The sequence below is a fragment of the Citrus sinensis genome, chromosome 3 (assembly GCF_022201045.2).
Source record: "Citrus sinensis cultivar Valencia sweet orange chromosome 3, DVS_A1.0, whole genome shotgun sequence".
NCBI lineage: Eukaryota > Viridiplantae > Streptophyta > Magnoliopsida > Sapindales > Rutaceae > Citrus > Citrus sinensis.
Window position 1 is genome coordinate 1,058,670 of NC_068558.1, and position 16,413 is coordinate 1,075,082.

The 16,413-nt window shown below is 34.9% G+C and overlaps 3 protein-coding genes across 3 annotated transcripts; 1 reads left to right on the top strand and 2 right to left on the bottom strand.

The window, feature by feature from the left end:
- Nucleotides 1-280: 280 nt before the first annotated feature.
- LOC102615718 (protein SEH1) lies at nt 281-2,954 on the bottom strand. The gene is made up of 8 exons (XM_006476340.3): nt 2,702-2,954; nt 2,447-2,558; nt 2,222-2,322; nt 2,056-2,133; nt 1,632-1,787; nt 1,233-1,345; nt 843-969; nt 281-672 (listed from the first exon to the last, which is right to left on the bottom strand). The coding sequence occupies exons 1-8, from the start codon at nt 2,858-2,860 to the stop codon at nt 541-543; spliced, it is 978 nt and encodes a 325-aa protein (XP_006476403.2). The 5' UTR covers nt 2,861-2,954; the 3' UTR covers nt 281-540.
- An 8,686-nt stretch (nt 2,955-11,640) lies between these two features.
- On the bottom strand, nt 11,641-12,332 carry LOC102616011 (hypothetical protein). Its single transcript, XM_006476341.4, has one exon. It carries the CDS (start codon nt 12,293-12,295, stop codon nt 11,753-11,755), a length of 543 nt encoding a protein of 180 aa, XP_006476404.2. The 5' UTR covers nt 12,296-12,332; the 3' UTR covers nt 11,641-11,752.
- A 2,758-nt stretch (nt 12,333-15,090) lies between these two features.
- Nucleotides 15,091-16,320, top strand: LOC127901235 (uncharacterized). Its single transcript, XM_052438090.1, has one exon. It carries the CDS (start codon nt 15,091-15,093, stop codon nt 16,318-16,320), a length of 1,230 nt encoding a protein of 409 aa, XP_052294050.1.
- The last annotated feature ends 93 nt before the right edge of the window (nt 16,321-16,413 follow it).

The following is a 16,413-nucleotide window of genomic DNA, read 5'->3' on the forward strand; positions in this document are numbered from 1 at the left end:
AGTTTTAATTGCAAGGCAGGAAACGTCGTCGTTTCGCATCTAGGTCCTAGGTACTTTTGCATACACTCGAACTTAGAGAATCATAATGAAATTACACACAAACGAACGTCGCGTCGCGTCTTGCTTATTATTGACTTATTGTTATTTAGACAGGAAAGAATCACAAATTGCCAAACTCTTTGAGAAGATTGCTTTACTTACTCATTTCCATCTAAGTATGCCAATATTAATCATCAATGCAACCCATATAGACACAGACATAGACAGTGAAAGAAAGAGCTCATGGTAACAGCACCACATGACATGCCAATTTTAGCAATTATATTCTTGCAATTAGTATATGTCGTGTAGGTCCAACAACAAAGATCGCAAAATTAAGATACAAGCCTTAGATTTAATAAAGGTGACAGGAATGGTCCCAAGCTTCAATTATAACGAATGATACAGTCAATTATCCTACTCAGCAGCCAAAATTTGGTAGAAAAAACTATTTTCCTTCCAAAATAATGTGCGACTAAAAGGAAATGATGCTGGTTGGCACTAAGCAGTGGGTTGGAATGCAGCCTGTTCATCCCAAACGCCATTCAAGTTAGATTGCCATAACCTTACCATCCCATCACTTCCTGTTGTTGCCAAGGTCGTCCCACTCATGTCCCATTCCATCTGCCACACCTGATCACAAATGAACATAACATTGAATAATCAACCACCTCCCATTCTCAAAACTGAAATAAAAATCAACAGAATCAATCTGGGCATTCTTCAAGTACTTGCTTCCACGTTCACATCTTAAAACTATTCCATCTAGAGTGGGAATTGTATATGAAATTGAAAACAAATACCTCGCCTCCATGGCCAGAGAGCAATGCAACCTTCTCTACTGAGAGCCTTCCATCCAACTCGGGGTTTGCTCCAACATGCCAAATGGCAATGCCCTTCTGAGTTGCAACAGCTATCACCTCATATGGCCTATAAGAAAATTAAAGCTCATTGTCATTTCATAATACTCATATTTCCTTCAGTTCCTAACAAAATGATATCAGGCAGGTAAAGGCATGAAGCTATTTGCTATGAACTTCCCCTTAAAAATCCATCGTTCCACATTTGCACGTTAGCCAGCTAGCCATTGGATTATGGACTCAAGGCATTTCATTCAAAGGGCATAATAACACCCATCCAAAATGATTGATTGAGTAATATGCATTTTCATTGCATAAAAGACAGGCCCTTACCGGCCGATGTTTAGTGCCCATGCTACAGCATAAACCTCATCACTCCTGTCCTCAGGCAAAGCCAACTCTGCCACTGGTAGCCATCTATTATGAGCCTCATCAAACTCCCATACCTGAAGAAATCTACCATGATTTAGCTCGTCAAATATATCAAAGCTGTCTAAAAATCGGTTATAGATAAACAGCATATAAAATAAAATAAAAAAGTAACAACAAGATACAAACTAAACTTTGCACCATTATTAACAACACAAATACCCTAGACTTTCCAGAAATGAGAACACATGCCTTAATAACATAGTAAATAATATCTTTCAGGCTGAATTTTTAGTATTCCACAACCTGACCATTTGCCAAAATGAGAGAATTTAGCAGCAAGACATACAAAATCTAGCACACCTTGGAGGAATTGAGTTGTGGTGTGTCTGAATTGAACCCGAGAACAAAACTAGATCCCTGGTTTTCACCCTTCTGTGGATTCCAAGAAATGGATGCCGATATGCATGAAGCCTTCCTAAACATAGTCACAGAATCAATAGCATTCTGAAATTCAGCCTGTAAGAAAAAAAAATGAAAAAGATAAGAATAAGAAGAAATTAAAGAAGAAATAAATTAAAAAATCCATATGAAATGCTCAAAAAAGCTAACATTTTTCACCTATTCTAAGTCAAAATCTTGATAAGGTGGCTTGCAATCATCATAAAAAGACGACAAGGTGTGTTTAGCACGTCATCAAATTACAGTTGACTCAAACTTCAGTGTCACCAGCATCAGAACAAATGCAAAATAACAAAAGAATAAGTAAAAAGAGAATAACAGTCACCTGAAGTTGCCAATTTTTCAGTATCAAGGGATCTAGGAGCTCATAAACTTTAACATGGCCATCTGAGTATGCAGCAACCTGCACTCAACCAACAAACTGTTAAAGTTGCTTGGAAAGGTTTTGGCAGCAGAATTTTGGAAACAAAAACAATACAATGAAAGCTCACCAATTTCAAACTTGTGGAAGAGACTCCAAATTGAACATCTAACACTTGAGTCGAAGTGCTTTCAAAGCTCTTACAGAGCTTCCACTGCAGAGGCTGTGCATCTTAATATTAACAAAATCCAATTACTATACATCTAGAAAAAAGAGCCAACACTTGTTCGCATTTAATTATCACACGCCCATAACGCACAAGAAGTAGAAAAATATATGTAATTCAATAAAATACCTTCAACAATCTCTTCCCACAACAACAAACTTCCATCCGAGCAAATACAGGCAACCGCGTCACCGAACTCCGGTGGCACCCAAACAACCTTTAAAATGGCACCCGCATGTACCTAACCAAGATTTAATGCCAAAAAAAATGGATTTGGAGTTCCGAAGTAATAATAATAATAAAGTAAATAAATAAACTTGTAAAAAGCTATAGCGACAGACAGGCAAATGAGGGAAGATAAGAGAAGGACGAAATAGAACTAACCTTAGTTTTGAGGTTGCAGGTGAATGAGGAAGAAGAGGGGTCAGGTGAGTCAAAGATGGAGAGAGTGCCGTCGGTTGAACCAGTGGCTAATCTCTGGCCACAGTAGTTCCACGAGGAGCTCGTTGTGCCTTTGTCAAGAGTCGCAACTGCTTTGTCCATGTCCGTGAACCGTGAATTTCAACAGCACAGATGAGAGGAGACCGCACGCTCGCAGTGAACTACTGCTTTGTCAAGAGAGTGGAATTGAAGTCGCCAGTCACTTAAAACCCCATCCCTTTCCCCTCTCTTCCGAGCCCATAATGTGGGCCGGGCTTCGATAGTTGAACCTTGCTACCTGGGCCTAGCCACCCACAACTCAAAGCCGTTCGTAGGGGGTGGATATTTGGTTCGCTTCAGTTTGGTTTCAATAATAAAAACTCAAGAGACTATGAAATTAACAAATGATTAGTTTGAGTTCGATTCGGCTCAAAAATCAAATCAAACTAATAAACTGAAAAAAAAAAAATAAACCTAATCCTCACAGTCTCACCCTCAACCTCAATCACTCACTATTTCCACCGCTGACAGCTATCGGACTTAGCCACACCATTTCTGCCGATCGTCTTGCAGCAGCGATTGTCCCCTTAGCCAGCTCATAGCCTCGATTAGGGGTGGACAGAATCGAATCATTCCCGCCCCCCCCCCCCCCCCGGGAAAAAAAAAACATTGGTTCGGTTGGCTTTTTATTAGCTCCGGTTTGGTAGCTTTAATTTGGTTCAGTTATTAGTTCAAATTCCCAGAATCGGAATTGCACCGAAAAAAATCGGGGTTATTTTTATAAATTTTAAATAATAACATGTGGCATTACATTATATGGCATTATAGACAAGCTCACAGTCTTATGACACATCCTAACTCAGTACGACAATAATATATATACACATGTTATAACCAACTAAAAAAAATCAACATCAATTTCTAAATCCAGACCAAATCACAGACATAACATTCGCACATGACAACTAACTACCCGGCTAGTTTCTTTGGGCTTGTTTGGTTATTGTATTAAAGCCTCTCATTGTATTAATTTTATACAAACCTATGTTTGGCAAATAAAAAATTACGGATCCACTACAGTCGGGTTTAACTTAATGCGGCAACTGCTGCTTATTTTGTTTTTTTTTTTTTTTCTCTCTCCCTTTTTGCTTTTGCAACTGTCGCTGGAGTCTTGCTTTTTGAGTTTTATTTTTTGACCTTTTGAGTTTTGCTTTTTAACTTATACTTTATAATAATAATAATAATAATTATTATTATTATTAAATATAACTTTTAATTTAATATTATTTTTATATTATAATTATTAATATAAATTAATAAACATGTAATTTATTATTCAATATTATTATATTATATTATTTTTTTACATTATAATTTATTATAATTAATAATAATAGTTAAATATGAATAATATTAATTTAAAATTAATAATAATATAGAATATTAATACAATTTAAGTGTATTAATATACTATAATATAATATAATATTTAATTTAAATTAATTAAAAATTTTATTACAGTACAATGTAGTACCAAACATTGTACAGTATTATTATAATACAGTGCTAATGCAATACAGCATAATACAATACACCAACATTAAAATAATACAATACAGCATAATACAATACATGTACCAAACGCACCCTTTGTTTCTAAGCTTGTTAGTTGTGCTGTCGATACCTTCTTCGACTTCGGATGGACTTGAAATTGAGGTTGGATAAATATATTTTAAAAGTTATACCACTAAAGTATTCTATAAACACTGGCTGTTACAGTTTGAAAATTGTGTTGATATAATTTTTCACTTGTATAATAAAAAATCTATTATATCTATAATAATTTTGTTAAAATTATTACTTTAAATTTATATTTACTACATATATATATATTCTTTTTTTGACATTTTAAACCCTTGGTCTTACAATATGCATCTCAAATTATCTAGGGTTGATTTTATTAATTTATGATTATCTTTGGACTTTAGCAGACAAATTGGGATAAATTTCAAACTCACATAGGGCATTAAGACTGGCTAACAGTTTTGAAGATTTATAATAATAATCTTATTGTCCAATATGTTAAGTTTGTTAATTAAGATATGTAATCAGTGGGGCAGTTTTAAATAAAACTTGTTGGTATATAGTATATACCAGTCCAAAGAAATCTTTCTATTTGTGCAATCCACTATTGAGCCTCCACCTACTAGCGTCATAAGAGGTGATTGATGGGCTATTTGTTTTTACTTCTATTTCTTATAAAAAATTTTAAAAAAAATTGAATTTGTGTGTTGTTTGATTACTCTTCGGTGAAATTAGAAATTAAGTTGCACATTCCAACTGTAACTATTAGTCTATAACTCCTAAGTTGAAGATGGATCTTCAATTATTGAAGGTACTGTGTTTTTTATTTTCTATTTTTTAAAACTTTGTTAATAGCATTCTTTATTTATTTACTTATGTGTATTATGCTTGTTTCAAGACCGCATTTTTGAGATATTTTATGGTTTTTGGGTGAGATTCCTTTTAGTTTGGAAAATTTCTACAATCATTTATAATTATCTATAGGTAGTAGGCATTTAGTTGTTTTACACTATGTTGGTCTAATAACTTAATTCGAAACATTACAGTTTTTAAGTTTTTCAAGTATTTTATTATCATTATATATTTATCAACTCCAAACAAGCCGCTAATAAGATATGCATAGTGTGCAAGATGGAAGAAAATAACAATGATGTAAAAGAGATGAGCATGGATGATTTTTCAAGAGGGTGTTCAAAAGGGGGAAAAATGGCTGGCGTTTGAGATCAAATGTTCAACAATCTTTTTCTAACCTACCTGAAGGACGAGAAAAAGTGAAATGTCACTACTATAAGAATGGTTGTGCATGTCATAGTAGTTTTTGAGTTAGCATTTAGCACAAAAGGTGGCATTCTTTACCCATTTAGGAGTTTTTTAACTATTAAAACAGTTGAGTTATTGATTTATATTAAAAATTAGTTTGATAGACTCTTTCAAAAGGGTACATAATTGAGCCAAACGAAGAAGAAATTGAATTTTATAAAGTTATTGAAGTAGATAATAACATGCTAACTTTGGTAATTTATTTGAAGTGTTCATATTATAAATAGTGATTTTCATACCCTTTTTTTTTTAATTTCTTTGTAGGATTTGTGAGGCCAATACTAGCACAACAAACACAAGCAACAAAGGACCAAATGACAATAGATTGACATTTCATCATTAATAAAAATTTGATATATAATTTCCACAGTTACATTTATATTTGTTTTATTCATTTCAATTTTATTTGTGTAGATTTAAGTTAAGAACGTGGTGTGGATGTTGGAAGTTACCAAAGTTGAAGTTGTTCGAGAAGGGGAGCAAATCAATGGAACTTGTAATGGATGGCGTTTATTGTTTCATGGTTATTTATTGTTATTTTGTTGATTTGTCATGTAATAATTTCTAACAGATGTTGCTGCTCAGATGTTGTTAGGATATTTAACTGTTTATTAGATTTTTTGTTGTTTTAGAGTTATGTTATCGTATTAAATTGATTTGGTAGTGATGGTGGCAAATGAGTTGGTTTGGTAATAGTATTGATGAAATTATAGATGGTAATTTGTATATTTATATTTTTATAAATCTTGAAATTGATAATTTTTTAAGAAAACAAAATAGTTAAATGTGTATAGGTGCTGAAGAATAGAAATTTTAAACCAGTTCCGATTCTATTTTTAATTTATTTTTATTTTTATTGATTTTTAAAAATCTTGTACCAAACCGAATCAAAATTTTCATTTTGTCTCCGATATCCAATCAATGCCCACCCTAACCTTAATTCATAACAACCTCATTTAATCGTTGTTGTCGTGCCGGTGACAATGATTTTTTTTTTAATTTGTTTTCTTATTTATTGTTTCTCAATTTTTTATTTCCTTAAATTTGCTTTGGGGAAATTTTCGAAAACTATGGTTTAATTTTTATGGAATTGATATAGGTTAGCAATCATAGCTATAAATAAATAAATTTAATTTTTTTTCTTTTAATTTTAATATGTAGAGCAAAACTTATTGTAATATTGCATGAAAGCATATAATGGAATAAGAGGCACGGAATCCTGTGGCTGTACTGCTGACAATTGAACTGAAATGAAACTCCATCAGAAATTGTTTTTCTTATTCTCTGTCACGAGTCGTTGCTCTGTAAATTAAGAAAATAAACCTTACATCCAGAGATGGGAACCAACCAAAAAATAACCTTTTACAAGCCTAAAATCTTATGCCTTTATGGCTTCCATTATTTTTCTTATTTTTGTTTACATGGCTCTGTGTGTGTGTGTGTGTGTGTATAGAGAGAGAGAGAGAGAGAGAGAGAGAGAGAGAGAGAGAGAGAGGAATTGGAAGAGTTTCAATATGCAGTGGTTACTTTCTTCAAAGAATCGGCTAGTATATATAACATATGGCCTTTCACATAATCATCTGAAATCTGATAGTCGAATTTTCCAACAAAACTTTTTCAGCTTCTAGAGGCCGAAATCAGTTAAGGCTGCGTTTGCTATTGAGTGTTGCCATTTGTGGAAATGTAGCCCTCCCATTGTGAAATAAAAATATTTGACGGATGCTGGAATTCAAGCTGCAAACGCAATGCTTGTGAGAAATGCACCATCTCACAAGCACGTGTACAATTCAAATTCCAAATACTACTAAAAATAAAATTAAAAAAATTACAAACTAAACTTGACAACATACATACATACATACATACATACATTTATTTGGACTGACAATCACATTTAACTTGAGATGGGCCTCAATTTCAAGTGTTCTATTTCTACGTGGCCCCAATCACATTTAACTTGCATTAAATCGTAGGCAGACTCTGAAGGACTTTTAGCTTACATTACTGAGAAGTTCGATGGCCCATACACTCTCTCACTCACGCGACACCCACCCACTTTCTCCATCGTAATCAATGCATACGTGTGTTCTCAAATTGTGTGCAGTGCGACGTTTACGTTACTGAGAAGTTCTGGAATATACCATAGGTCACCTTATATAATGTACGTGTATAAGATGTGTAATTAAATTTTTATATAATTATTAATTTTTTAAAATAAATATATATATATTATAATATTATTTATTTATTGTATAACTAATATGATATCTCACAGTTATTTTAAAATTTTTTCTTAAATTATACAAGTCACTTCATTAGTTTAATTTAATTTAATAATGGTAAAGTATATTAAAAAATAATAATAACGATAAAGTAAGTACGTATACATGACATGTTGGGCAATTCGCCTTCATTTGAATGGCGGTGTAAATATACAATATGTGTATGTATTTTTCATTTACGCGGCACCGCTGAAATTTAATTTCATTCCACCGGTACCGTACAATCCATTGATCAATCAAACAAAATCAACGTGCATGCAACAGTCCATAGCAAGTCTCAGTGTGTTAAGAAGTTGTGAAATCTAATTTCTTTATGGCGTACATGGTCTTCCTTATTTTCCTTGCTTTGCCTACATTCAACTCTTATATCACCCCCACTCAAATCGAAAAACCTTTATTCCACTTCTTCCATGAATTAGTTGTATAATATTTATTTAAATATGACCAGATTTTTTTAATTGGATAAAGCTTATCCAAAAATTAGTGCAAGATCAAGTAATAACTTTATCATTCTCTGAATGAATTAGTTAACTTTTGGAAATTAATGATGAGAAAGATTAAATTATTAATTACAAAATGATATCGAAGGGCTTCTAATCTCACCTACCAACACACAGGTGGATCCATTCATTAATAAGTTAAAAGCTTAACTGTGTATAGTTCCCTTCTCTTAAGGAAATTTATTTGACAAGGCTTCTTATCGACTACAGAAAGCTAGCGCTGGTGAGAAATAAAAATAATAGAAAGCGAAATGAATGCTCCTCTCAACGCATGCTAAAAAGCTAGCTAATTAAACTAACACTTTAACATCAAGGACGGCCTATGAAAGCGCTGTTTAACGACCATAAAAAAAAAAAGGTAACAAGATTGGAAGCGTGATGTGTAAACTGTAAAGTTTGCTCACTGTTCCTCAATGATATGAGTTTTGCTAAGGTTTATGTCACACACACACACACACACATATACGTATTTAATTATTCATTTATGCAACAATTTAATCTAAAAACTACTACAAGTTATATATAAATTAATTAGTGGTATTTACTCAGCATAGGATCCAAATCTTTCATTATAATCTACAGAACATCCAGGGGGTCAAGCGGATATGTTTCAAGAAGAGATAAATTAAGAAATGATGGCCGCACCATATATAAGCTAACAAGTACGTACTCGGTACAATTGCTAGAAAGTTATATTTCAACTGTCTTCTTGGACAAAATTAAAGGAGGTTATATGCATCTGTTATGTTGTTGGTGTTTCATAGTCAAGAAAGCTTTATAAAGACGAGGCAAGGCAATATCACGAAGTCGTCCAGTCAATCTTGCAAGCAGATATTATATATATATACTTGGAATAGAGTTTAATTAACGGAGGATAGGCCTGGTTTTTGCTGATAATTTAAGTGATATACGTACCCACGTGCCAAAGAAGCTAAATTTAGGTTAAAACTCAAAGGCCAGGTAGTTTCTTTGGTTTTAAGATACATTATTCTGAGCCGTCATCTAAATTTGCATGTGCATCCGGATCCACAGTCACATTTCTGAAAATTATGATACTTTACATTGGGACCAATGTCACAATTAAAGCCGCTAAGGAAGATGGTAACGTCATTTCTTCATTAGGTTGCAGTACTGCTAAAGATAACAACTTTCAAATCTAGTGATTGAAGTCACCTCATCGTCTTCGTCACGACTTTCCCCTTTGTACTTGTACTGGTATAGGAGTATATTTTCTCCTTGTTTGGCGCAGACCTGTTTTATATTGAAGCAAGTTTTTGAACTAGCCAACATCGATCAGTGCAGGCAGGTACCGACGAAATCAAATTCTGATACAACTATCAACAAAAATTTTATACCTCTCGTGGGCCATGGATTGAAGCTTCGGATGCCATTTCCGAAGCCAACGCTGTTCCTGCGGCATGTGAGGCCGTGTACCGCTGAAATAATGGTGATTTCTTAAGCGAATTTGGGGATTATCATTCTTCTTGTTGTGCTGAAGTTATGGCAGCTGCACTAGCTGTCAAGCAATCTTTCATTAAGGCCGGAATAACTTGTGGTTGGTGACTAATTAAATATTGGATTGTATTGTAATGGCTTCATTCGGTGGGACTCGAATCCCTTTCAATCCTAATTATAGATTTCATTGATAATTTGTTGTTTTTTACTCGCTAGCTTCTTTTATCTCGATTTTACATGCAACTTTTGCACCTTTTTTTTAGCGCCATCTCTTTTTACTAAATGGATGATAAGGCTCTTCCCATTTCTCCTCATTTGTAATTAGGAATGACAAAATCTTTCACAGGTTTGAGGTCCCACAGGGTTTCATCCCAAATGAAGTGAATTTTCAATAATTTTTGAGGAATTAAGTGAGAAATGATAAAAAAAAAAACCTTCAAATTCTTAATAGGAGGAGGTCTGATTATATACTTCCCATCCAATCCCCATTAGATATAATTTTTGTTTTATCAATTACAATATTGATCAATAAATTTTCTTTTTCTTTTTACCTAATATAAATAGGTTATAACAAAAAGAAAACCCTATAATATAATTCTTATTCAACCCTAAAATATTGTTACATTTTCTTTTTTCTCTTAAAGTGCTACTCTCTTCAAACATTTTTTAGTTTTAATATCATTTCAAGATATAATTTCAAACTTTTAGGGATTTTTTAAATAATTTAAATACTTTACAATATGTGATTATTTTATTTAACTCTAATTTTTAATTTATTGAAATCATGTATTGAAGTAAATGTGGAATAGGATGAGGATAAAGAAATTATTCCCCATATAGGGATTGTCCATCTCTACCCCACTAAATTTATTGGGCTTACCCAACTCCATTGTCATTTTTATTTTTAATCCCTCAATTTTTGCTATTCAATAGGATACCCATTCCATTGCCATTCCTATGTGTAATCTCTCAATATTAGCTATTCAATAGGTTTTCCTCGTTCCACCATATATATATATAGACTCAGGGGCAGAATTATTAAGGGACTGGCATGGGTCATGGCCCCTGTAAAAAAAACAGTTTAATACTCAATATTTTATATTAAAATAAATATATATTAATAAAATACCTATTTTATAGGCTTGAAAAAATTCTTGGGCCCCTCCGGCCAAGATTGGCTTGTTCCGTCCTTGTATAAACTTATTACTCTTATAAGTATTAAAAAAATGGTCGCTGAAGATTTTTTGAGCTCAACTGATCAGTGTAATTTTTCTTTAACTATATACAATCAGACTCTGATCCCTTGTCTTCAAGACGTTGACACACACTAGATCAAACGTACCTAATTCGTTATTCAGTTCAATAAAAACGTTAAAAAATAGTGTTTAATTATAAACACAGACAATATAATCTTCCTAAAGTCAACATAATTATTTTTCAATTAAACCTCACTAAAGTGAAACGAAATATGAGAGAATGAAAATAACAATAAAGGTGCTTCAATTTTTTTCCCCTTTCTTCGGAAAGATCAGCTCCCATGTCACGTTATGTTAGCTTAGCCTATCATCACCATGCTACCTTGAACGAAGATGCTAAGGAGGAGCAAAGTAAAGATTTTGCATATAAGAAAAAGGAAACTCCAATAATGATAATAATAAAATAATAATATATAGATAATAATTTAGACAACGATTGTCAAAGTTCAAAACTCACTGTGCATGTGATCATAAAACCAAACACTGAACAAGGACATATATCTTCTAAAAAAAAAAAAGAACATATATTAATATATATTTAGAAACTAGATACATGATCTAATATTTATTAAGCATGCTCATAATCGATATTACGAAAAAAATTAAAAATCGATACTACTAAGCACAAGAAATGGCAAGAGTGGGAGCCGTAAATCTCTCCGACGCGGTTCTTCTCAAAGAATTGATTTCCGGGGACAGCCCACCAAAGTCTATCTCCGGTCCTTCAGGTATCGTCGTGAGGGCTCCAGTCTTGTCATAGTAAACGCAGTACTCATCATTTGAACGGTCACGCAACTTTAACCAGGAACTAGAACTTTGCTTTGACTTGAAGACAGATTTGAGCAGCTTCTGCAGAGACCGAGAGATCTTTGAAGATGATTTTCTGGTCAAAGCTGGGCCTGGGGCCGGTGCTGGGCCTGGGGCCGGTGCTGGATTAGTGGCTCTACGATCGGGCAAGTGAGGCATGGATAGGGTTCTTGAAACGATGGCTGAGTCAAGTTGACGCTTGAATGACTTGAGCTCAAAAGAGTCATAGAGTGTGCTCCCACAATCCCATACAGGCTCCTGGTTCTTCTTGTCAGTAGCTTCTTGCGAGTGGCTTTGTGTATGTGTTTGTACGTGAAGCTTCTCCAATTTTGGATGTTTTAGAGTGCTTTCCATTTTCTTCGCGGATTCAAAGTGTGAAATTGAGAAAATGGCGAGATGGGTATATTTAAGAGGAAGATTTGTCGTGAGAGAGTCAGAGTGGAAAATTCAACACTACAACGGACCCGCTAAAGTTTATCCTAATATATAAATAGTCCCCGAAAGTTTCAAGAATAAACATATAAATCCCCCATCTTAGTTTGTGCCGCTGTGGTCGACTTAGTGCATGTGGCCCCTTTACTCCTCCTTTCACAAAATCGATCTTGCCATTATGATAAAATAAAAAATGTAAAGTCCGGCATCTCTAAATAAACCAAATATAATCTCAAAGTAGTATTTATATATCAATTTTTGAAAGTAACATTTAATTTTAATAATAAAAATTAACCTCCTTAAATCAAGTTTTAATGGGTGCATAAATTAATAATAATAATAATAATAATAATAATCATCATCATCATTATCATCCATGTCATCATTATGATAATTCTTAAAAATTAAATTCTAAATGCATACTCGATGTCTCCAAATAAATAAAAATTATTAAGAGAGAATTTAAGCATTAATTTCTGAAAACATGAAGGTTCTAAATACAAATTAGGGAAAACGCTAGGGGTACTCAGTGTACTTTTTGGTTTGATTTTATAACGGTTGGTGAATAATCAGACGCGTTGGTTTGCTTGGGACCTATGTGAGTAAAGTTACTCTACGTTCACGGCCAAATCACATGGACCATATAAATTCTCCATTTCCTTGTGAGCCTGGTTTTCCATAATTTAAGTTTTGTAATTAATAGCTAAAAGATGGTTGGACTTAGACTTGTGTGCTGTGATTTGGACGTTATTTGTTGATAATTAATAATTTAAAATCCCAGCTTTGATTAGGTTAATTTACGATTTTAAAAAACCCTTCAATTTTATTGTAGATGGCGACGCTGACGCTATCAAATACCTAACAGGGTCCCAAATGATATGCTAATTAAACACGTGGATCCCATGATTAAGCATGTCGCATTATTATGTATCTTCTAATGTAGTTATTACCAAAAAAAAAAAAAATCATCAAGACTGAAGATACGTGCTTCTGCTTAGCAATTGGCTAGGAAATTAAAAAATAAAGGGAAATTTACAAAAATAACCATTAATATTTTATTATTTTCGTAATTAACCCTCTCAATTTTTTTCTATCAACATTAGCCAAACACAAGCCTTTCTTCCCAAATTACCATTCTTTACAGAACAAAACCAACATTGTTTCTCCCATCTCGCCAAACCAAAAGCAGCTTTTCATTCTTGAATCATCAGCCAACGGCGACCGCAAAAGACAACTGTAAAAATGATATCCGATCATAATCTATCCAGATTCAACACAAATCGACATCACTTACTGGTATGAATTATTTTTTGAACTTACTGAACTCAGTCGGGTGAATCTGAATCTGGCGACAGGCTGCCTATCGCAGCAAAACTTGGTGCGACAGGCTGCCTGTCGCACCCACTCTTGGAGATTTATTAAAATTGTATTATTTTAATTAGGACTGAAATAATTTTTTTTTTAATTTCAGGCTTAATGGATTCAGTTGTACTTGAATTGTGTTACGATGGTTGGTGGGAGACATTAGAGAATGGCTGTATGGAGTACGTGAATGGTAAAAATCGAGCTTTTTTGGTTGGAAAAAATTACCTGTTTGATCAGTTATTGGCAAGAGTATACGAGGTGTTAAAAATAAATCCTAATGACTATAGTATCACAATGAAGACAACTTTGAGGTCTAGTAACACATTATATCGTATATGTGCAATGCCCATGGATATATGTGATGATGAAATGGTGAGGGTTGTGTTGCATATGGCATCTGACGTAGCTAATTTTGGATGCATTCCTATATTCGTGACCACATCACCTCGAGTTCCGAGCGAAGGTATTGAGCCACATGTCGATACAGAAACTTCGTTTAGAGCAAATATGTCTGGCCCCGATAATGATGAAGAGGTGTTGCCAAGGACAATATCGCTGCAGCAATATTACTCTCCAATCCACGACAATTATGACAACATTGATGATAATGGCGTTACGTTACAGGATGTTGGAGCAACGGTATTTCCAATAACAACGTCGTTGGAGCAACAATATTCTCCGTATCACAACAATGATTTTCGGGACAATGATGATTTTCATAATGAGACAGAGGGGGATAATATTTGTGCAGAACCTTCTAATAATACAAGGCGGGGCACTCGTTTCAATAATGATGGTGATGATGGAGGAGCCGGTCCTTCGAATGTTCCGTCGTTTCAGGATGAGGATGAGTGTGAAGACAATACTCCTGTGAATAACAGAGGCAATAGACCTATTCCTTCTATGGTTCGATCGAGAAGGAGAATTGACCCCCTTACAAGTCTTGCTCCAACTTTACCTTCGAACATGGTTGCTCCAAGCTTTGTTAGCAGTTGTGACTCAGATGATATCAGCGTGGGTAAGCTATTTGCTGAGAAGAATGAGCTTATATTACAACTACGCAAGGTGGCCTTTAGAGATAAGTTTGATTTCAAGATTGCACGGTCTACTCGACACGTTTCGAGGCTCACTGTTGTTCAGAATCATGTAAATGGCGTATTCGAGCAACTAGAAGTTCGAACGAGCAACATGTTCCTTGGGTGGTGAAGAGAATTGATAATGTACACACTTGTCATAATGAGGTATTGGTTGATGGACGTCATCGAGTAAGGAGCCGGGTTGTCGGTCTTATTATCGCAGAAAAATATATTCAAGATAAGAGGATTTATACTCCCAATGACATAAGAGCAGATATGCAACAGGAATACGGTGTTCAGTTAACATACCAGCAGGCATATAGGGCGAGAGAAGTTGGTCTTGAAATAGTACGCGGCAACCCTGCAGAGTCATACAACTTGCTCCCTAAATACTCTCACGTACTAACTACAGCGAATGAGGGTACAGTCACTCACCTCGAGCAGGATGGAGATGGTAATTTCTTGTACTATTTTGTAGCACTCGGATCTTCCATCAAGGGGTTTATGCAGTACATCCGGCCTGTCATTGCTGTAGATGGTACTCATCTGAAGGGATTATATCGTGGAAGCATGTTCGTGGCAACATGTCTTGATGGTAACAATCAATTGTATCCGTTAGCCATTGGGATCATGGATTCAGAAAATAATGATGCTTGGGAATGGTTTATGATGAAGTTACATGGAGTGATTGGTGATAGACCTGAGTTGGTAATTATCTCTGATCGATGCACTGCCATAAGGGGAGCCGTTCTTAAAGTATTTCACAATGCAACTCATGGCGTTTGTTTTTACCACGTCAAAGGTAACATTAAGTCACAATTTAGAATGTCCAAAGCTCTTTGGGATGAATTTGAACCTGCCTTTATTAATGCAGCAAAAGCATATGGCCACGAGGAATTTAAGAGACAACTTGAAGGGTTGTGGATGATCCACTCGGGTGCGGCTGATTACCTAGAAAATAATGTCGGTACGTGTAATTGGGCAAGGTCTCAGTTTCAAGGTAGGAGGTACAGCATTCTTACCACCAACATCGCGGAGAGTGTTAATGCTTTCATGAGGGAACCTCGAAAATTTCCTGTTACTCATCTTGTTGATCACTTCAGGAAAACATTGCAGCAATGGTTTTATGATAGAAAAATTGTGGCTGAATCAATGACTACTCGGCTAACAACATGGGCGGATGAAATAGTCACTGAGAGGAGAACTATAGCTGAAAGAATGATAGTTCGGCCGGTGTCTCCGCATCGCTTTCAAGTTATAGGCGGTGGGCTTAAGGAAAGGTTGGTTGACTTGCAAAAGAGAACTTGCTCCTGCAGAGTGTTTCAGCTTGATCAGCTTGTGTGTGCTCATGCAATTGCGGCGTGTCTAACACACCGGGTGGATTTTATTAACCTTTGCTCGGACTTTTACACTACAGAATCGTTGGCGATGGCTTATGCACAACCAGTGGAGCCAATTGGTGATGTGGCTGATTGGGAAGTTTCAGATGAAATTCAGGAGCTGTAGGTATACCCACCAGTTGAGGCACCGCCACCTGGACGTCGTAAAGAGCGCAGAATACCCTCGGCTGGCGAGGACGTTGACCGGCGAACTGTAAGA